The following is a 23254-nucleotide window of genomic DNA, read 5'->3' on the forward strand; positions in this document are numbered from 1 at the left end:
TTTTAGATCCTGCAAGTCTTTTTTAACAGAGTAGTAGCTACCTGAAGGCTTCCAGGCACAGGGCATCAGCTGGTGAAATAATCTTCTCAGTCTTATATCCCTGACACATTGCTCTTCGTTAATGTAAAAGACCAGTTTTGCACCGACACCACTCCTCTCTCCATATACTCTGCTGAGCTGGGCATTCGATGGACCTTACTGAAATTATGTCCTCACAAATTAGAGGGTGAGAGTGGAACTATCTCTTCTTGCCTCCTCCTGAGCAATTAAAGTCCCAGTTCTATTTTTCCAGCTACTGCTGTTCATTTTTCTTGGTCCTGCTGCTTTTTCAATGTTTTTTTTCCACAGCTCAGAGCAGCTACATCAGTCTGGCAATGGATTCCACTCTCTCCACACCTCCCTACTTCTTCTCCATCAAAAAAAGGAACTCCAAGTCACATGCATGTTTTGTGTGCTCAGCTCTTCACTCAAGGTCACCCCGAGTGGGGTTCCTCTTACAGCATAGTACTTTCACCTCTTTCAATTGGTCATGCATTAGTGAATCTGGCTTTGCCTGTCTTGGACATTCCCAGCAATGTAAGAGGATTTGGGCACAACTTGCTTTCAAGTTAATGGAAAGATCTTGCTTGGAAAGAACCTGCTTGAGGATCTGAGTGTACTTTGCATTAATGTTTTCCATTAATTTTAATGGAAACTGGTTTGAAATTCCTCAGATCAGATTTGAATATCTTAAATTTTGTGTCCTTCACCTGTCTCATGTGAAATGCAGTACTCTTAAATGAGCAGCCTCATTACTGGCCAAGATGTTCTACAAGCTTTTTCTGCCTCTGGCAATGTCCTGTTCTCTGTTGATCCCACTGGACCCCTCACCAGCTCACCACACGTGGGGTAGGGGCTCCATAGTCAGCTCTCAACTCAGAGGAACTCATGTTCCTTGCGTGTGGTCTCTGGCAAGTCACATCATCTGTTTATGCTCCACCACCATCTGTAAAGCAAAAAAGAGCAAGAATCCTCAGAGACTTTTTTTATTAGCATTTATAAAGCACTTTGCCATCATCAAACAGAAAGGAATTGAGAAGAGTGAACTTTTATCATTGTCACTCAACTCTCAGTTTCTGCAAAGCTCTGCTGCCGTGGGCATGATTACCTGCACATGGCATTTGGCTGGTACAGGCAGGTGCAGAGCCCTGCCTGGGTTTTTTAGCTTGGTTTTGTCTGGCTCTCCTGCTTCTGCAGGGCCACACTACTCTGGGCACTGAGCTGAGCAATGCAGGATCCCCCACTTTCCCTCCTACTGTCCTTGCTCGCTGCCCTTCAGCTCCTGCAGTCACTTTGACACTTGAACACAGCAGTGATTAAGTGTTCCTGTACATCTCTTGCTGATCAGATCACTGCTCACTCCTGCCTTGTACAGCAGAGCTCTTGCCTGCCTCTGGGCTGCTCGTAGATATTTCTATCCATCTCCACTGAGCTGAGCAGAGACCGACATCTCAACTGCTCATCACACTATCCCTGTGATGAAAACCAGCCCTGGCAGAGCTCTTGTACATGTTGCATCTCTGGCATAATCTCATTTTGCTGAGACAGTCTAGGTTGTAGTAAAAGAGTTGATGCGAACCCTGCTCATCTCAACATAATCAGTTTAGTGATCAGCTACACGTGCAGTTGTCCTGACTTTCAAGAAAGACCACACTGGCTTAGCCCCTCTGGAAGTACTCCTGAGAAGGACTTTGTGGTAAAATAGGACGTAAAGTGAGGTGAGAAGTCATCATTAGTGAGTTTTTCATGCTTTATTTAAGCTCAGTGCTCATTTGCTATCTTGCTGACAGACAGGCACCACCTGATGACGTGTGGCTGGGCACAAGTGTCCAGGTAACAGGAGGGTCCACCATGCACAAAGAAGTCGGGTGTGACTTGTTTGCAGCATAAAGCAGCAGAAGCTGGGAGCAGGCTGCCTGTGCTCACATGCACGCTCCCAGCTGGGCCAGCCCCGGGTCAGCTCCAGCTTTCAACAATTAGTGAGACAGATTGAATCTGGATTGATCTGTCTACTTTCACAGAGTGAAACAATTCCAGCTAGAAATTCTCCTTTCCCTTTATTTCCGTGTTAAAAGGAAGGAGACCTTGTCACATTTCAGGATAAATGGGAAGAATAGGGCAAGGTAGAAATAAATGTTGTGCTAATGCGTAGGAAGAATCATTAGGACAGAAAGACATCATTGATGTGGCTGGGCTGGGGCTGATCCACATTGCTGTGTTGAAACTCTGCCTCTGTTAAGGCTACTGCAAAATGCAGGATTCAAAAGGACTCTGCTACTTATTGCACATTTGCATCATTTTGCAGAGTCAGAGTCTGATTCAGAGGAAGAGTTTTTGACACCAGTAACAGCCTGGACCAGAGCAGTGGTGTTAGCTGCAGGGAATTCAGAGGATTTACCCCTTGGTGCTGTTCTTTGACAGATGCACTCGGGTCAGTCAGATGTTTACAGTTACTGAGAGAAAACTGAGGTTATGAGAAAGCAGAGGAGAAGGAGCACATTGCTTCAGTGAATGTACAGGAGCAGGAATATGGTGCTGAACTAAGCTGGAGTTTATGTGGGGATGAGGTTTTGGGAGGGCAAATGGGAACTGCAGAGCAGAGGATCAGTCCCTGGTTGAAGCCAGTGGAGGAAGATTAAACATCTGCTTAATGCTATGTGTCACACCAGCTATTCAGGGTTCCACAGCCAAACTGTGATGACACTAACAGGGGCACTTAACTGAGGTGGGTCTGATCTGCCCTCTCTCTCAGCCACATCTTCTTGCTGCACTGTGATCAAGAACAGCAGAGAAATTGGAAAATAGAGCAGGGCATTTTCAAGGAGCGTGGTTAACCCTGAAGGGTGCAGGGCTCTGATCACAGCGTGGCTACACAAGCTGTTCTGCCCACGCAGCCAAGGCAGGACCTTTGCCACAAAGGGATATATCTCTGTTTCACCCAGTATGCTCAATTTTTAAGGACACCATAAAAAGCAGTAAGAGAAGTACGACAGAGCACACCACAGCCAAACCAGTTTGGCTTTGCATCGCTGCAGAGAGCAGCAGGCAGGCTGGGAGAAAACAGCTTGCAAGCTGACTGACCAGAGAGCTGAGCAAGACAAAGGATGCTTGTCCTGAGATCTGTCATGGGTGTAGCCATTTCCGAGCTCCCAAAAGTGCAAAGGGATGCTCTCCTAGCTGGCAGAGCAGTGAGGCTTTGTGCATGTTTATCCAGGGCTTTCGCCTGCATGGTGCCAGTGCGAGAGCCGAGAGCCGCTGCTTGTCATTGACAGCTCAGCTATTGTTGCAAAGTATGATTTAATAGCAAGACTTGATTACAACATGCAAATGTAGCTGCTGGGGGACTATCTCAGAGGTTTGTGGAGATTAGCTGTTAAATTGGCCAGTGCAAAAACATTATTAAGCAGAGAACATAATTACTCATCTTGTGCTTCTGTAGTGTATAGAAGAGGCAGATTTGTTTAAAAGCCAGCAAGTCCTATATGGAGAAAAGACTTGTGTAAATGCCACGTCATGTACTGCTGTATGTTGCAGCATATTTTATTAGAGAAGCAACACTTAATAACAACATTTGGGAACTTATGGAAGAAATCCATTATATTATTCTGCATCATAAAAGCAAACCTAATGCCTAGTGCATGAAGGCTGTGCAGATATTGAAACATCTCCTTTTGGTGGTGGTTGATTGCTTTTATGGAGATTGCATCATATGGATATAAACAAATCCAGAATTGATATGAAATCTGGGAGCCAGGTTTTAGACTCGTGCATCTGTCTTCTATCTGTGCACGTTCCCTCTGAAATGCATCAAGGTTCCCATTAACACCTTAAATGTAGAAAGTAGAGTCAAAACGAGACTGTCAGCACATACAAAATGAACAACTGGGCGTGTGCTTGCTGTAATGTAATTCCCTTTCAGTCCTAGAGTAGTCTGTGAGGTTTCTAGAATAAAAAGCTCATCTGTGTGTGAGGATGCAGGGAGGAGGATTGAAGTGTGGGGAGCTCGTTGATGCTGTAGACGTGATTTGGGAGCAGGCTGTGGTTCAGGGATTTCCTCAAGCTTTGTGGCTCTCAGTAGCCCAGGCTGGGCTTGCAAGGGGTGATGCACTGGCAGCTAGAGGGCTGAAGTCAGATGTCAAAGTATATTTAGCTAGTCAAAGACCTACACAATTTCAGGAAAACCTTTTAACAGAGGAGTCAGGAGGACTGGATTAGGGGAACGGCTTGTTCCTAATGGAGTGTAGTTCCTGCAGTCCCAAATGCTGGCGTGGGAATGGGGTGATGTTGTCAGGGCTGTCATTGCTGCTGTGCTGCAGTGGCTGCTGCTCACCCCTGATTCACATCACTGGATGTTTCCTCTCCAGCATACCAAATGCTCTGCTGAGGCTTCACTTGTCTAAGTAGAAGGAAGTATCCTCCCAAGCCTAAATGGGCAAGATAAAGATTTCAAGAGGTTTTGATGAGAAACTCCATTCTTTTGTGGCAGCTCAAGAGCTTTTGTGCACCAGTAATTGCTCTCCAGGCTAGTTCCTGAGTGACTCAGAACTGAATGTGGAGCTGCTGTGTGAACCTCAGCATCCTGGCACACGATGTCCCAGTCACTCTAAATTTGAATTCATAGTCAATGCTCCTTCCTCCTTTTGGATGTGTCCATACAGACACAGGCTTGCTCCTCACCTGCTCCAGACTGGTAAATTTGCCACAGCTGGAGGCATCAGCTGCTCCAAGTGATGCAGGCAGGGAAACAATGCTTGTGACTGGGCTCATTTTCGACTCAAGCCATGAAGTACCTGAATTCCAAGACAGCTCATCAGCATCTGCTGGGGGGGTCCCTGGGGAGCAGGTCTGGCTGCATCCAGCAGCAGCAGCAGCAACATGTCCCTGCTTTCATTACTCAGTGCCAAAAATACCTGTGAGTGGCTTGCAAGACATGAATGTCAGAGGGGGCAGTTCTGGAAGATCTGGTATCAGCTGGGGAAGGGAGAACGGCACATCTTGTCATCAGTGAGCATGAAGGGATGGTACCTGCAGCTAGGTGCTGGGAGTGGGTGGAAACAGGACCTGGGTCTGGATCTCAAGAGGGGAGACCAGCTGAGGGTGGATCAGCCCTGCTGGCAGAGGAGCAGGAAGAGACGTGGGGCAGCATGGACTAAAATGCTGAGCTAGGGCATCTTAGTCCCTGCACAGGCACATCTCAGTTACAGCCATTTTAAAATAAACATTTCAAACATTTAATAAACATTTAATTTAATTAAACATTTTAAATAATGCTCATTGATAGTTTGTAATGAAGCCAAAAAGTGGGAGAAACCACGTAGCAATATTTCATAGTAGTTTTGCCCCAGTTGTGTGAGGACTGTGTGTTTGAGCTGTCTGCATCTCCCTAAACACCTCGTGCACACTTTGAAGCTGCACATTCAGTGATCAGCACTGATAAATGCCGTAAACTTCACGTGGTGGTAGAGTTGAAACAGGAGTCTCTGGTAGGCAGGGAGGAGACAGAAGTAATGTACTGCTCTGTTAATCTCCTTTTTTCTGTGTGTACAGCTTGGGTGGTGTGCAACAGATCCATCTGTTAAATGGCTGTTAACCTGTTCTCAGAGTCTGGAGTGCAAGAAGTTGTTTGTGTGATCCTCTTCTCTGACAGAACTGGTGCTGCCTACAGGAGATGCCCTTAGCTGCAAACTGAGGTACTCTAGGAAGAGTTGCAGTAGCTCTTGGTTCCATTAATTATAGAGTTTTACTGCACTGAGCAGTGTAGCACAGTTTGAGGCAGGACCTGCTCCTAAGAGGTCCTAAGAGTTTGCCACTGTTGCTCTGAAACCCTGGGCTGGAATAAGGCTGTGATAATTAATGGAAGTTAAAGTGCTCCTTCTGCCTGTGAGCTGGTTGGAAATGGAAAAGAAGAACCTGTCACAATTGTGACTGGCTCTAAACTACTGTCAGGCTTTCCTCCTTCCCTTCCCCTGCCCCAAGTGGAAAATTGTATTGGAAAGCAGTTAGAGCACTTAAATCTTTCCACAGTTCATTTCAAGCTCCTTTTCTTCTTCCCAGCCCTACCCAGGCCAGTTTGGGGCGCGGATGGGAGTCTCTGGCTGAAACCTGCAGGATGTTAAATAACAATGGGAGAGTGAGTTTCAAAGAGGGTATAATGTGCCTGGATTGCACGTACCCTAGGCTGTATTTCCCATGCTTTGACGTTCAGCCCCTCCATGCTTCACTCCTGAGCTGTTTCCTTTCCATGTGGGATCTGTCCTGGTGTGATATGGAGCAAGCCCAGGCTGAAATGGGGTTGGTGCCTCTCTTGCTGTGGAGGGACACACTCCCAGAAGCATCCACAGAAGCTGCTGGTGTCTGTCATGTCCAGACAGCAGTAAATGAGTACATGAAGTGTGGGCAGTAACAGAAGCTGTTGTATCCCCTGTGGTGGGTTACCAGATTCTTGTAATCCCTGCCCTTTTCCAGGTACTTGGATTGTCTGTTTTAACTATTGTGTGTCCCCTTTCTCTTAACACCTCTTGACACGGTCACCTTGCTGCTGCAGGCAGTGGTTCTGTGTACGTTTGTCCCCTGCTGAAACTGGCCAGTGAAGGGCATCTGATGAGGTTTCACTGTCCTTCTCAGCTGTCCAGATTCAACAGGTTGATCAGCTGGAGGAAACTCCCAAAGCTTTTACTTGGATGTTACTGAGTAACCCTTGGGAGAGAGCTGAAGGCCCAGTAATACATAGATAGGACCCACTCCTCAGGGAAATCTGCTGCCTCCCTGGGGCCAAGTTATAAAAGTGAAAACTTCCCACCCTGGTATGGCCCTCAGATATTATCCATTATTGTTTTTTCAGGTAGGTAGCAATGATGGTGCAACAAGAAGTCCAAGAACATTCAAGAGATACTTCAAAACTTTGGGATGAATAAGGGATCAGGAGAACAGGCAATGTCCTCCCTATTCTTCCAGTTATAGGAAATATTAAGGCAAGAAACAGTAAGAGCCACTAGGTCAATACCTTGCTCCAGGCCTGGGATCACTGAAGAATGTGGAGGTTTTTTGCTCATAGGTTGCTTTACACAACACCAGGCCTGCTGAATACAGACAGGATACAAGTGGCTCAAAGGGGAAAAAGGATTTTTGCCCAAGAGTTAGTAGGGCTCATTGGAAGAGCTTTAAACTAGACTTGAAGGGGGAAAGGGATAAAACCAGGCTTCTTCTAAATGTACATTTTCCCCGTTTATTCAAGGGTTAAGCAATCTGAGACACACAGCCAGGTATCTGTCAGGCTTGGATTGGAGGCTCACCAAAGCATGAAGATATATGGTTTTATTTCTGTCATTTGGAGATTGCTACTCAATGTCTGTAGGACAAGAAAGCTCCAGGGCATCTTAGGATATGCCCTGTGCTCCAAGAGACTTTTTTTGTTTTGGCTTTGCAACATTCAAATGCAAAGTCAAGAACTGATGCCTGAAGTGCTCCTTTTCCAAGGATTAAAAGGCACTGCCAAGGCTTTGCAAGATGACAGTGTTGCAAATCTTACCATGATCCAGTGCTGAGATCCATAGGTTTCAGCAGCAGAAATGTGCTGACAGATCTGTGTGTCTGCTTTCTGGCAATGGTAGATTTTTTTCAGGAGGCTGATCTGTGCTGCTGAGCTCTGGAAGAGTTGGAAGGTAACATTGCAAGAGTTCTTCTTCATCACACCTGAGTCTTAATTTTAACCAAGCTTCTCTTCTTTTGGCCCTGGCCCAAAAGAGCAGTTTCAGGATATTGTCACGGATCTATCTATCTTTGGTTTCTCTGTTCTTAAATGGACCTGAGGGATCCATGAAAGTCAGTGGAGGAACTAGCTGGAATAACCAGGTTATGACTGTGACAGTCAGAGATGGAGGTATTTGCTAAGTTCACCCAGCAGCATGTAAGGTTTTGCAGACCTTGGCATCAAGAGAGTTTGTTCTCACTTCTATGCAATCTCAGTAGAGGAACTGAGACACAAAACAAAGTCCTTTCTTACTCTGCAGCCCTGGAGAGTCATCATATCCACCTCTGGACTTGAAGGATATGATTCTCTCTTGCTTACAGTGATAGGTCCCATGTCACTCATCCTCTCCTGCTGTGGTCTCATTGAAACTGCCTCATCTATCCTTATTTGCCATCTGGCTGTCAGTAGCTCCATCTAGAGACAAACAGCTCTGTGTCACCCACAGCCACACGCCCTCCAAGGACCAGTTCAGGACCCAGTGCCACGCCGCTCGGCTTTCTCCACAGAGTGTCCAACTTCAGTGGGATGTTTATCTGTTTTTCCTCAATCCCATTGTGTAAATGAGGCTAATTTCAGCCTTCCATGATGTGTGGGCTCACTGGAACGTGACTATAAATCCAGATCTGAACATTTCCTTGTAACGGACAGGGTGGTGAAATTGCATTGCTCCCTTTAACCTCAGGCTGTCCTTAGACCAAACTAGACTCTTCACAGCCCCTGCACCAGTAAATCAAACAGCTTTTGAATCGATGCACATAAAAGTCAAGGGAGAGAAGTTACAGATGGAAAAGACCCATTGCCTTGAGCCTGTCCTGCTGCAGAGGGGGAAGGCTCTCTAAGGAATTCAAGGCAAAGCTCCAAGCCTGCTGGCTGAGGCCAGGCAGGGTGAAAGACCTGCCTGGGGAAATATGTGGGGTGGGGGGAGACTGCCTAAATTTCCTGCAGCTTTTCCATTCTGCTCATCTCTGCATTTTATTCCCTTGGCTTTATTTTTTGGGCAAGAAAACTGATGTTGGTTGTATATTCAACAAACCCAATATGTTCATTCTCCTGATCATTGTTTTTCACTCAGGGCTATGTTTGACTTTTCCTTAGAAGCATGTTTTTCTCACCTAATATTTAGTTTAAGATCGTAGGAGCTGGATATAAAACCTTCTGAGACATTTTAGTCTGCCAAGAGGCTGCTTGAAAGCAGAAGTTATCCAGAGTATTTCAGTAGCATATTTAGAAAACATCACCCCCAAATTCTGTGTTACCCTTTCCCTTTCATCTCCCTGCCAACTTTTATTGGTTGTTTTAACCCCGATCTGCTATTGGTGTCCCCTGTACCTTGCTTCCCTCCCCCTCAGCTTTCCATGTCTTTGAAAGTCCTGGTAACCAGAAGGTTCATGATTGCTTTGCAATCGTTTCAGACCAAGAATAATACAGCCAGAGCCAGCTGGATCCCTCGCTCTGTATTGATACAACTATTCTCCTTAACCTGCCCACACTCAGTGCTACAACTGCAAATCTGAGGTTGAACCAGAGCAGTGCTGGGCAGTGGTGTGAGCCCTGATCCATGGTCCTGCCTGGAAAGCAGCACCCCCAGCAGAGCATCCCATGGCCAGGGAGCAGCTGCCTTTGGGTTTTGTCTGCTGGGGACCTTGGCAACTTCCTACATTACATGTGTTTTTCTGACACAGATCCTCTCAGAACCAGTGGTCCCAGTGGTCATTCTGATTCCTTTGATCTGCAGACTGTTCTCCTGAGCAGTCCTCCTCTGGCAAGGCCTTTGCTGAAGGCTGGCCAGTCTGGGTGATTGCTTCTCCTGGAGGTCTCTTCCCATGAGCCCAAACAACACTTGTGAGCATGGTTAAGAACTGGAAAAGGCACCCAGAGAGGCTGTGTGAAAGTTGAAGTTGGAGATTGCTAGAACTCATCTGGAAAAAGCCAGCCTAATCCAACCTTGAAGTTACTCTGCATTGCTTGGGCCAGAAACTTGCAGCAGAAGAGGGCATTACTTAGCAAGTCACTGCCTGACTTCTATTTCATGAACATCAGGGGTTTGTGTTGAGTTGTCATGCCACCACTGCCTTTGGCTACCAGATTATGTAGATTACTTTCCTTGGTTTTGGTATTTTAAACTTTTTTTTTTTTGTTGTTATCTTTTGTTGTTCATCTCTTCATGAATTTTTTCCGACTCCTTCTTGTTTGTCCCTGGATCACATCCTGGTTGGTAGATGTATGCTCTCCCAGTCATTGACCATCTCAGAGTATGCTTCTAGTCTGGAATGTTCATCCAGTATTCTTTATTTCCCCCTTGTCCATCATCAGATTGGCTCCTGCTTTGGAAGTAATCAACTCTTTAATGCCAGGTAAACTGGGAAAAACCAAGTCCAAAGGCTGAAGGGTGTAACACACACACGGTGTGAATGTCTCCTGAGCAGGACTGTCTGGGAGAACATTAGCTGATGGGGAATGTGGAACAGGAAGGCTGGTTCTAGCAGTCTCTGGCTCTCTGCTGCACTGTCAGTTCTCCGGGTGATTAACTGTTTGTTTTTCTCTTAATGAAAACTTGTCTCAGATGAAACCACCATAATAGAAAGCTGATGTTCTGGAGCATTCCCAAGTGTAGGTTAATATTTACAAGCTATCAGGTTCAGGTTTTATCTCCATCTCTTGCTGGCACAGAGATAAAATCCTTTTAAAAATCCCTTTTGATCTTTCTGGTTCATGACATGGTTTTAGTAAGACACTTTCCATATGGAACGAGTAAATGTCTTAATGGAAATGTAAGTTTTTCTCATAATTTCAGGGACTAGTAACAGGTGGAGAGTCCCCCATGTACCAGGGGCATAAGTGATGGACAGTATCTTTGCAGGATTCTTGTGCTACGAAATGTCAGAATATTATTTCTGCCTCAATGGCTTAAGATCATGTTTACCTAATGGACTTACACTTGCATTTTGCAGGTATTGTGTAAATATTAATGTGTTGTCTGAATTGTTAATATTTCATCACTTCAACATTGCATTAATAAAGGCTGCAGGGGATGGAGAAAAGACCTGGCTAATTAATTAAATCGACAAAAAGCATCTTTAACTTTCCATCGTGCTGCCCTTTGCTACCACCTAATGGGTCTTGGAATTTCTGGTCAGCAGCCACGTAACACACGCTGCTGTATGGAGCACTCAGCAGTGTGCTTGCTAATTTTTCTGACCCATAAATCACTTGCATAAACTTTTAATGGTGAGGAAAAGTTCCTTTCATTCCTGCTTCCTCCTTCCAGTGGGAAAGGCAGTCTTGATAACAGGCGGTGCTGGCCTGATGTGTGGGGCTGGAGACTTTCCCGTCAGCAGAGGGGCTGTCTGCATTCATTCAGGAATTCTTTCCATTCTCCTCTTAGCCAGACTGTGGATGACATTAATATTATGTGTCTTGTCATAAGTTGTGCTTTCAGAGCCAGTGGCATATCAGACTGCACATCTCAGGAATGTGGACTGCCAGTCTGGCTTGGACACTGGCTGTGAGATGTCTCCTCTCTCCTCTGCCCCATCCCAGCCTCAGCCTGAGCTCGTTCACCCACCAAGAATTACCATGGGCTGGAGAAAAACTCAGGTCTCAGGTCCCTGCTCTGGCCCCAGGTGGCTGGGCAGCACCCTTGCTTGGGAGCATCCTAATGCATTGCCAGATGTAAGGCTCGCCAGCCCTGGTGGTCATGGCTCTCGTGAGTGAGCATTAGTGATCCATCCTTATCCCTTCCCTGTGGCTCTGCAGAATGGGAGCAGAGCCCTTGCCATCACAGCTGCCTCTGAGAGCTGAGATCTTGGTGAGCTGTTGGCTCCTTGGAAAGACAAACTGGATCTGACACAGATCAGTAGAAAGCAGGACTGGGATTCCCAACTGCACAGCTCCTGGAGCTGCAATGATTGCAAATTCTTTCCCATTGTCTTCCCCACAAAGGTGAAGGGGTTGTGCATTCAGGGAGGGTTTTTAACCTTGCTGTCACCTTGACACTGACACCCAGCACAAGTGGGAGGTCGGTGTGGCAGTGCCAGGCAGCCCTGGGGACTGGAGACATTCCTAGAAGGGGACGTATATGAGGCTGTGTGCTCACTCTGAGTGAGCAGCACTCCATGGGAGCCCGGGAAAAAAGGGATTTCTTGAACTATGAAGGGCATTCCCGGATGGAGATCTTCCTCTGTGTGTGATGCTGAGAGTAAGGTCCTCTGCCCTGGGCTCAAAAATGTGATAGTCCTGAGAAAATTGTGGAGAACAGTGGAGCTGAGACTGAGGGAGCCTGCTGAAGTTGTGCCTCCACATCCTGTGTGGCCCAGCACATGCATGCAGGTCTAAGCTTTCATCCCTGGCCCACAGCAGCTGAAGACTGTGTTTTGGCACAAAGTGGCACTTCAGCACCATGCCAGGAGTCTGAAGGTTGTCACCAATTTGCATGACAAGGAGCAGACTGCAGTTATATTAACCTTTAATGAAAAGGCACAACCTGCAGTGACTGCATCCACCAACACTTCAGTCCAGTGATGCCTCCTTTGTCCTTGGAATCAAGGAGGGAAGATGGTAGGACAGGCAGGTGTTGATTCTATCCCTTCCCTATGAACCACAGATGAGGGTGAGGGGCTCCAGGCTGTGCAGAGTGCATTTTCCACCCACACAGCTGAGATCCAAGAGATCCCAAAGGTCCTGTGGCCACTTGTGCTGTCCAGCGCTGCGACGTCTGGCCTGACGTTGTGCTGCCAGATGTAGTCAGCAATTACATTTAACAGGGCTGCAAAGTGGCATTGATAATTTCAAAGGAGCTCCAGCAAATGGCTGAGGTTTTTCTAGCAGTCTAAATCCCTGTGTGCAAACCAGTACATCAGGCTTTAAGCAATTAATTCCTAATCATGCCAAATGCCTTCAGGAGCCCAGCGTCAGTATTGAGAACTTAAAACGGTTTTCCACTGTACCACAGATAATTTGGATAAAGCAAAGAGAGCAGTCTTGTGGCATTTCCAGCCTCAAGGTGTGAGAGTGGTCTGTAAGTGACATTTGTATTCAGAGAACCCTCCCATGCATTTGTGTTGTAGGCATCTATTACTGGGGAGGCACCATAGCTAATATAAAGGGCATTCTTTATATCCTAGAAAGGGAGTTCATTATAGGGAAAAGCCATTCTAGCTTAGTAAGAAATGAATCTAAAACTGCCTCAGAGCTGCTATTCTCATCAAGTTTCAATGTTAGCAGTTTTAACCAAGAGCTAATTGAGCAATCTCAGAAAGTGGAGTAATTCCACTATTCAGCTATGCTTTGTACAAGGCTACTGCTAGCTGTGAGAGTAGCACAAATGACTTTCATCAAGCCAGGAACCGCCAGCATTCTTGCCTTTTACTACTTTTTCTTTCAAAAAAAAGAAGTAGGTCTTTTTGTCTTTTGGCAACTGTCATTGGCAACAGGAGCTCCACACCAATATTGCAAGGCTCATATGTAACACTGCAATCCAATTTTTTTGGATAATAGGGCATTTGATTTTCATGGCTCTTCAGGCAGCAGTGCTGTCCCGGAATGGATGGCTGGAGATGCTCCTGTTTGTTGGGTAGGTAGAGTGTCACCAAGAAAACAGCACACTGTTCTTGCATAATTTTGCATGGAGAGGAGCCATTGCAAATGCCAGCCCAGCTACTCACCAAAGAACATGATTCTGTCATTGGCTGTGCTCTCAGGAGATGTGGGATTAGCTAATGTTGGTTTTAGAAGAGCTTTTATAGAAACCTCTCAAGTTCCTCTGCTTCATGGAAGAGCTGTAATCAAAAATAAACGAACATGATTTAAAGAAGAAAAAGTCATACCACATCCAGCATCTTTGGACTTAACACCTTGGAGAGGGTTTGTTGGTTGAGCTGTGGTGCTGTTTCTTTACTGTTTTCCTTCAGCTGATGCTGCTCCTGTTGGATGTGAACAGAACTATTTGCAGCCTTTTGTGGAAGGTGACTTTGTGGGTGAATGCAGCAGGATTTAGAGTCCCATTTGCAGGAGGTGGCTGTAGATCTCCTGTTTGGTATGAGATTGTGCTGTAACAATAATCCCGTCCAAGCCAGCAGAGAGCAGGGGCTCCCAGCAGTGCCCTTAGCAAGGGGACATAAATCCATCAGTGTCTTTAGAGCTCTCTCAGACACACACAGACACATCAGGGCTGCCTTTCTCGGCACCAGCCTTTGGTGACACTGTTTGGTTCAAGCATAATGCTGTCAAAGCTCTGCTGTCCTAACTGTGCTTGGACCCAGCATGGAGCTGGACATACCTGAGGCAGGAACATAGATACGGGCTGAGAAACCAGAGGCCTGTGGCAGCAGGTTGAAGCACTAACCCATGCTGATGTGGGATGGTAAATCTATCCATAAATGGCAAGAAATTTCAACAGCAGAAGTCTCGTTCCTTTTGAAGGAGGAGTAAGTGCTATGAGGGAGAGACAAGATGGAGAGGAGCAGATGAGATATTGTAATGGGTTAGGAGAAGGAAGTTTGGTAACCCTTGTAGAAGAAGTTGGTCACGTTTGGCTCTAATCTGAACTGCTGGAAAAGTGCTGGGGATTTACTTGGTGATGGCCAAGAGGCTGTCCAGAGGGACAGCCAGAGTCACCACTGTTGGAAGGGGGGCTCAGACTCCAGCTCAGAACAGTTCAGATCCATCCTTTTGGGAGCAGGTTTCCACAATGAGCTACACGTGAAGAAAAGACCAACTTCTCCAGCCTGTTACAAGCAAAGAACCCTGCCATGGAAGAGCTGTGTGGTGCTTTGGGATTATCACACCTCAGCTGTGGTAACTCTTCCAACACCTAGATGTACCCATCAGTTACATCTTGTAGGAGGGGATGGAGGTGTAGAAGGCATTATGGGAGAACAGCTGTGTTCATCTGTCCAGCCCCACCTCACTGCTATTTGCTCAGAAGCCCCTGGGTCTGTTACCATGCTGGAACAGCAGGTGTTTTAGTGTCCTTTTGCTTTAAGGAAGCTGCCTGCCTCCTTCCTGCACTTATTGGATTGCACACAAAGTACTCCTTGTCTATCTCTTTCAGCGAACCGTTCTTAGCTAATGTCATTTGTCAAGTTAATCAGGGAGAGTGGGCACTTCGATGGCTGCTGTGCAGCCTAGCTGCATTGCCATGGTGACAAGCAGCCAAACAGGCATTTTACTTGCCCTGCCTCTCTTTACAGATTTGCCATGAGAAACCATTATTTTATTTTCCCTCAACCAACCAACTTGCTGAGGGCATCAGTAGTTTTTTCAAGGTTTGGGAAGAGAGAGATTGGGAAGGGTCTACTTAACATTTAATGGAGCAAATAGTAATGCTGATACTAAAACAGGTCAAGGGTCTGAATGTGTAGCTTCTCTTCTCACATCCCATAGATGTTTGGCACTGGCAGGAACTGTCTGAGAGGAATTACAGCCCACTAGCTTGAGTTTGGGGCGGTAGTTGAGATGTCATCAGTCCACTTCAGCTGGATGGTTTTGTAGGTGACTGTTTCCCTACAAAAGCTGTGACTATCAAAGATACTTTGAAAAGTACCAAGACTTGTGTTTAAGAGAATCTCAGGAGCTTGAAATCTCCCCAGAAGTTGGTGAGATTTAGGCACTGGCATGCCTTGGTCACATTTGAAACTCAGAGGTAAGTATAAGCCATACACTCCACCTGATCTCTTGCATGAGGCAGGCTGAGGATAAGTTTCATCCACATAAGTCATAAGCAAAATCTGGGTATTGAAAAAGCTGACAGGAGATGTATATGTTACAGAGCTGAAAAGCCTTCCCATCACTTCCTCTCCTTCCCCTCACATGTGCACATGTTAAGTGATGCATGGAACAGGTTTGGAAATGCTCCTCCTGCAGCACGGTTAGCAGGACGGCTGGCATCTGCAGGCAGCTATGGGAGGGACAGCCACCTGTTGACCCTAGGCCTGTCTGTGGGACAGCAGAGGAAACCTCACATCAGCATAGAAAGGGCAAAAGTTCAGATCAGATTGTTTATGGGATTTTATAGAGCCAGGAGCCAAGGATAGCTCAGCTAATCCAGAGGAAACTGTAGCAATGGCGTTAGAATGCATTTCACATGGGATTCATTCAGCTCGCGTTCAGATGGACCAGTCTTTCTGTCTCCGTTTTTTTAGCCATGAAATATTTTTCTTTGTACTCCTGTCTGCCAGCTGCACTGAGCCAGACTTCAAGCTAGGCTGTTTTAAGGAAAAAACCCACAAAACCCCCAAAACCTCTTGTCGTTTGACCTGCTGACAAGTTAGGAGAGCTTCAGCACAGCTCCCGGCAGCATCAGCACCAGCCACTGGGCTGAGTCCGTGCTCTGCCAGCCAACCTCTGCTCCCACCACCCTCAGCTTCCAATGCTTTTCCCTAAGCCACAGTGTAGTGCTTGCTTAGTTGAAGCCCTGGTGAGAACATAAGCTAAAAGTGCAACTGAAAGGCCACGTGGGGAGGGCAGGAAGGCAGCAGCTTTGCTGTGCCCTCCAGCTCCTCAGCACCTGAAGCTTTGCTGGCTTCATTGGCAGTCCAAGTTCTGGCTCATCCTCCTGAGTCACCAACACGCCATGCAGTCTCAGTGTGAGCTCCTCTTGGGAATAAGGTTTTCCTTTCAGGTTCAGTGAGGTCACATTAAGCCGTTTCATGCAGATCTTGTGCCCTGAGCCCCATACCCTGTTGCTCTGCTGGAAGAGGTAACGTGGCTTAACTCCAGGCACAGGTGCCAGCTCCTCCACTGTCCCCAGCATGTTCCCTCTGACCGTGGCAAGCTCTCACATGCTCTGGATTACCCCAGCTGTGACTTGTGCCTTCTGGAAGCTGCTTTTCTCTCCCTGAACTCTTGATGCTTAGAACAAATTTAACTGGGAGTTATAGAGCAGCCCCACACTCTTCTTCCTTTTCAAGCTTGCAGGACTGCTGCACCAGGGTACTTTTGGGGAGCAGCTCTATGACTTCAGTGATCCAGAGCTGGGAAGGATACTCTGTCCTTGCAGGTTTTGGCATCAGCCCACAGGGCATTGCAGCCATCCCAGGGCACTCTGGTTCATTGCCCTGAGCTGACACAAACCAACCCATCAGATCCTGGGGTTTCTTTTCCCCCCAGATACAGGAGAGTGTCCATCCTTATCCATGTTACCAGATCCTTGAAAGCCCAAACGGCAGATGCATCTCCCAGAGCCTGCCTCTGCCTTTGGATGAGAGAGCAAGAGTAGCTTTTCAGTTCTGAATATCCTTGGTCACATCCTGCACACCCTGTCATGGGTGCAAAGCTCCTGGGTGCTTCCCAGGATGGGATTTTGCAGAGCAAAGTAGGTAGTATGTGCTGTTAGTTTTACTTCAAGAATACAAGCATCCCTGGAAGGAAGGTTCTCAGGTATGAGCTTCCATTCAGTACCTACAACATCAGAACAAGGATATCTCCAGGAAATTGTAAAAGCCCAAGCCACAGGGCAGAACTTAATAATCAGGTGGAAATTGCATCCAGCCAAAAGTGTCACTGTAGATGAGAGATGAAGGTTTTACACTCCAGTGCTCAGCAGGAACAGGAATGGCAGGGTCTGCTGCAGCATTTGCTCATCGTGTTCATTTCTGGGACTTGCAATGAGCATGTGCCTGTGACAAAGAGGAGATTTTGTTCACAGGTATTTTGCTTTGTCCTTAAAAATGGGCTTGCACCTCCTTCTGTAGAGGCTGCAGTTTGAGGGAGATGCAGGCAGGACTCCATGGCCAACCTTAGCCCAAGTGTGCATCTGAGTAGCTGAGGCTAATGCTTTAAATTCCCTCTTCCCTTGGACCAAAGTCCATGGGAAGGAGAGGTGCTGCCTTTTGCAGTCTGCCCTGTTTTCTGTGTTTCGCTGTGACCTGGCTCAGGTACAAGGGACTTCCCAGGTGAGCACGGGCTGGCCCAGCCTCGCACGTGTCCTCATGCCCCTGTTCCCCACGTGCTCCTCGGTGAGAGTGGCATGTCACCCGCTCTCAGGAGATGGGGATGGCCGTGCCCTAACCCGCTGGGCTGTCCCAGGGCCGGGGTGTCCAGTGCCCCCGGCCACGCTGTCTTGCACCCCTGGAGCCGGTGGCCATAGAGGGACCGAGGTTGCCATCTGCCGGCTCTGCTGCACAGGAACAGCAAGAGCCTGGCTCAGCCCTCTTGGAAGTGGCCCCTCAGGAGTGTGTTCTGATCTTGCTCGGGTCACAGGGCATTGCTCACCCGCGAGCCAGCCCTTGGTCTCTGGTGGCATGTCTCTGTGGGCAGGTTTTCCGGGGGACAGAGCAGGCAGCCCATTCCCATTTAGACCGCGCTGTTCCTGCCCTGCCCCGCCCACACTGCCCCTGGGCCAGGATGTCCCTCCTGCCCTCCCTGTGGGGCTTGAAGTGTTGGCCTCTGGCACAAAACCTTCTGTGAGAATCCACAGGGCTCCTAATAAGGGAGCTTCTTCCCATTAAAGACTAATATTTCTACTGCTGATGGTCACTGTCAGGTCCTTATTCCTCCTCCAGGCTTGTCATTATTTCCTTTCTCTTTCGAGTTCTTGGCAAGTACTCCCAGGCTGGGAATATATGTCTGCTGTAGGAGTGCCCCAGGAGTGCAGCACCCTGCACATCTCACCTGGCCCGGCTCCCCAGCAGTGGCCAGGGTTGGGAGCTACAGAAACACTGGCTCCAGCCCTGCTCCTCCAGCCAGCCCTGCAAAATCACTGCTTTGCCTGCAGGAGCAGCAAGGCTGAGCTGGCATAATCAGCAATAGCTCACTCAGGCATTGCTGGGAGGATGAGGTTACTTCTGTAAATCTATTATCTTTTTTGGCAATTAGCACCAGTAAGGAGCCCTGGGAATACATGCAGGAAGCCTATTTAAGCACATCTCTTGCTTATCAAGCCCAGTTAAACAAGTCTCCTGTGGCACAGCCCTGCCACTGCTACCAAAGATGATCTCTAGTTCTGGCATTGCTTTCCTGAGCACTGTTTTACCCCAGAGGTTTCTATTCAATGCATGTGCATTCAGAGGTGGAAAGTGAGGGGCTTACCCCAGCCTGGAATACCCCAGTACTCTGGAGGTTGTATGGAGGAGCCTGTGGAGTCCCTGCATCTTCTGGATGCCAGAGGCAGCCCTGCGTGGTGGCTTGTCGTGTCTGGGGACAGTGCTGTGTTGTGCTGTGGGTGGGAGCCTGGCTTGGGGCAGGGCTCAGTGCCTGGACGTGGCCACACATGTGGAGCTCAGGCTGGGGGAGCAACCCAGCGAGATGCTGTTTGCTCTGGCCCAGGAAGACAGATGTGTGTGTTTGTTTTCTGTGCTATCTTTCGCATGGCGTTTGTTTTGCTTGTCAAGCGTTTCAGGAGATAAAATGACCTAAAGGTAGATTCTTTTATCCTAATTTAAGATGTCAATTTATCACTGACTTCTGCTTGTCTGTGCCAGCAGGACAGCTTACTCTGAGTCCCTGGGGAAACCTCCGCTAGAAAGTGAGAATTTGGGGGGGATTTGCTGCAGTCTCGCAGCAAATCTGTGCTTATGACAGCAACTACAAGCTGCTCCCCTGTCCCCCTGTGTCATATTAGTTCCCATCACTGTGGACTGGCTTGGCTTCCCAGGGGCCTCCCCTGAGTAACCGGGGCCCGGGGTTGTTTTTCTCGTGCTGCAGGCTGGTGGAAGAGTTCATGCTGCTGGCGAACATGGCCGTGGCCCATCAGATCTACCGCTCCTTCCCCGAGCAGGCCTTCCTCCGCCGCCACCCCCCGCCCCAGACCAAGCTGCTCAAAGACCTCATGGACTTCTGCAACCAAGTCGGCCTCGACATTGACTTCAGCAGCGCGGGGACCCTGCATGTGAGTGCCAAGGGCGGGCAGCTATGTGATGCTGTGTTTGTGGCAGCGTGTGCTTTATTCCCTGTCCCTCTCTGCCCAAGCAAAGCCGACAATTGTGCCCTGCTAAAACAAAACACCTCCCTCACTCGCTATTGATCCCATTAGAGCTGAGCAGGGGTGGCCCAGTCTGTCCTGGTCAGTCATGTTGTGCACAGAGGTTCGAGCAGCGTGGGAAAGACCTTGCGAGTGACCCACCCCTGCACTGCCCTCCCTGCAATGGGAAGGATGTTTCAGTGCAAAGCACTCACTGAGCCACGCGGATTTCCTTCCCTGGGCAGGTCCTGGGCAGGGAACTTGCTCTATACCACAAAGAAAGCAGCTCTGCAAGAGGCTGTTTCTGTCTAGGCTGCTGCAGGTCTCAGGGAGGGCAGGGTGAGGAATGGGGTGACTGGGAAGGTACTGGAGAGCTGTGCTGGGAAAGGTCTGATGCAGCCAGTGCAAGAAGTATCCAACCACTCCTCTGCTGAGCATGTCCTGAGGCTGAACTCCAGCTGAACAGCACAGCGCAGGTTCCAGGATTTTCTTTACCCACTGCAACTGGACTGTGGATAATCCTCCGTTAATCCCATCCCTGCTGGCCTCCTGCAAGCCCCTCCATCAGCTGGGACTGCTTTGCCTGCTTGCTGGCTGTGCCCAGCCTATGTCAGCAGATGCAGGGCTGCTCACTCAGCTCCTCTCCTGCACTTTGAACCCTCCAGCCCCTCCTCACTGCTACCCCCAGGCACGACCTCCCATATCCATGTCTCCCCAGAGTCCCATTAGTCCTTGTGCTGAAGCTCTCAGGAGCTGGATGGGAGCCAGGCACAGGTCGGGAGAGGGTTTACAGGCTCCCTCTCACACTCCACACCTGGGTACATAGCCAGCAGTCCCCATGCCCTGGGTGCTCCCTGCCACTGACCCCAGGAGGAGAGCCAGTGCTCAGGACTGTGTATGCAGTGCAACTGGGGCTGCTGGGACCGCAGCAAAGCCCAATTTCACGTGCACCTTTTGGCTTACAAGGGGATTTTCAGGAAAAAGGGGAATTTGACTTTGACAAGCTTCTGTTAGCACCAGTAAGGTCTGCCTGGGTCCCTTTAGCATCATAACATGTTATCACTGAATGCTCTGTCTTTTCTCCTTCAGAAAAGCTTAAGTGAAACATTTGGTGCTGACAAATATTCCAGAGCAAGGAAAGAAGTGCTGACCTACATGTTCTCCAGGCCCATGCAGGTGAGAACAACGCTGTGCTGTTGGGCATGTCTGCTTGTAGCTTTCTGCTGTGGCTCCATCTTCAATCCTCGCCCCTTCTCTGTTACCAAGCTGGTTGTTGCACACAGAGGGAGTGAATGAATACTGAATGTGGTGTTCCAGGGCTGCCAGCAGCTTCCTGCAGTGCATCTAGCCCTGTGCAGCTGGCAGTAGGAGTATCCCTTGAGCAGCAAAAGCTTCACTGGATAGCAAGGTCAGGCTGTCTTTCCTCACTGCCCACAGTGTTCCTGTTATCATTGTTTGGGATATTTCACCCTTGAAGTTGCATGAGGGCTTTTAGCAGACTCTCAAGGACCCAACCCTGTGAACAGCTGGTGGTGGGCTCCCTGGTTCATGTTTGTGCCATTTCTTCACATTGTGGTGTCCCAGCTGGTCCACAGAAGACTAGGGATGTGAAACTGGTCATAAGCACAGTCTGGTACCTACTCTTGGAATAAGGAAAGTTCTGGAAACCCTTCAGTCTCCCTCCTGCCCAGGTGGCTTTCTTTGACAGTCTCTGCAATGGAGGCTTGTGCTGCTCACACCAGTTATCATGTTTGGTGCATCTGTAGCTCAGGACACTTACTCGGGTATTTATCACCGTCATAAAAAGTTCTTGTGAGGCATCATCTGCATTTGTGGCTGGGCACGGCACAACCTTTTCTGAGGGAAGTCCTGCCCCATGGGGAGAAGGGGCACGTTCCTGAAATGATCTCTCTGCTGTGGCCTGCTTATTGCTGCAGGAATGAATCATCTCCCAACATCACTTATTTGACTGTCACTCTTCTAATTAGCTTATTTGCTTCATTTACTCATTAGCAATTGCCTGAAGTCCTGTTGTGTTTCCGGGACTTAATGTTTGTTTGCAACTGGGACTGGGCTTTGAGGCCATTTAGTAAATCACCCTCTCATGTGTGTCCAGCTTGGGGGGGAGGATGCTTTGGAAAGAGCAGGAAGCGTTCTCTGATGTGCTGTCCCAGATCCCGTGTCCTGCTTTGGGTTATCCTGGTCCCTTCCCCACATCCTTCTTTTCTGGTGGAAGGTGCACTGGTGACATTAATTCCTTCAAGTCCCTCTCTGGTCCTGTTGACTGTGGCACAAACCTGGGCTTTGCCTGTAGCAACACATGGAGCAAGCCTGGCTGCTGGCCAGGATGGATGAGCAAGGAGAAAGTTCTGCAGTGCTACCAAGGAGGAGATGGGTTTTTGGGGACCCACTGACTTGTGAGATCTTGCCATTGTGGTGTCCTGAGACTGTGGTTGGAGAAATGGTAGAGTCCTTTCAGATACCACACAGTGGGTCTCCTTAAGATTTAGCTTTGTGAATACAATTAGATCATTACATGAAAAATATATCAGGGTTTTGAGGATGAAGTCTTCTGCAGAGTAGGTACCAGACAGACAAAGAGGCACTTTTAAAGGAGATATTCCACGAGACATGATTTTGGCAGGAACTAGTCTCATTCCATCATCAGTGGATGTGCCTGTGTGTTCAGATGTGCTGTGCAGTCCACTCGTACGTGGCAAACCTGCTGCCTGGCACACTCCCATTATAGGCAAAACACCTTGGAAAGGGGCGAACAGCTTCTGGGAGGAAGGAGCTTTCCACTGCGAGGAGTATTTTTTTTGCTGTCTGCCACCAGCATGAGAGCAGATGGAAGAATCAGCCCCGTCCTGCTGGATGTCGTGGTCCCTCATGGGGGAGAGGACAGATTTGAGTGTTGGCAGCTGCAGAGCACAGCCACTGAGGGGCCCAGGCTGGTGGCGAGGGCTGGGCCATTCCTCTGGCAGATGGTGCAGCGAGACTGTCTGGTCAGGGCACTGAGAAGTCACCTGTATCCCTGCACACATTGCAGCTCCCAGTGATAAAGCTGATGTTTCAGGGATAAGGCTGCAGCTAAATCAGCCTAAACAACCTGTCCATAAGTTTAACCCCTGGTCGTGCCAAGCCTGTGTCCTCCCTATTCACTCCGTGATGGTGGTCATCAGCCTTTCAGAGGAGGAGGGAGATGGGAAGCAACTGGCAATGTGTGTGCCTGAGGGAATGCCTGGATTGGCATGCCAGGAGCCTTGTAACAGATGAAGGAGCAGCGACACACCATTTTTCAGGGGCTCAGTCACTCAGGGATTCAATCTGTCCGTGAAAGCAAAGCTGCCCCTCGTTGGCTGGGGCTGATTTATTTCCAGGCTCCTTGCAGTTCTCTGAGGATTGCAGCAAACTCTTCGGATTTGTGACCTCTTGTGAGTCAAATCTGTTAACGAGAAAACATCTGCGTCATGCCAGGCTGATGTCACTGGGTTGTGCTGTCACAGTGATGAGGATGGGTGTCAGGTACATTTTGGACTGGCCTCTCTGTAGGGTGAAACCCTGCC

At 48.4% G+C, this 23254-nt stretch overlaps 1 protein-coding gene across 2 annotated transcripts in view; it reads left to right on the forward strand.

Moving 5' to 3' along the window:
- Positions 1–23254, forward strand: part of DIS3L2 (DIS3 like 3'-5' exoribonuclease 2) — a 179678-nt gene that overhangs the window by 150171 nt on the left and 6253 nt on the right. For both annotated transcript variants that reach the window (XR_015805587.1, XM_014871617.2), the window contains exons 16-17: positions 19433–19616; positions 20778–20864. Coding sequence is in view for 1 of the 2 variants with exons in the window: in XM_014871617.2 (XP_014727103.2) it covers positions 19433–19616; positions 20778–20864 (271 nt within the window). In the remaining variant the exon portion in view is untranslated. The remainder of the gene's footprint in view (positions 1–19432; positions 19617–20777; positions 20865–23254) is intronic.

Source organism: Sturnus vulgaris, chromosome 10 (genome assembly GCF_052056855.1).
Source record: "Sturnus vulgaris isolate bStuVul1 chromosome 10, bStuVul1.hap1, whole genome shotgun sequence".
In the NCBI taxonomy this organism is placed as follows: Eukaryota; Metazoa; Chordata; class Aves; order Passeriformes; family Sturnidae; genus Sturnus; species Sturnus vulgaris.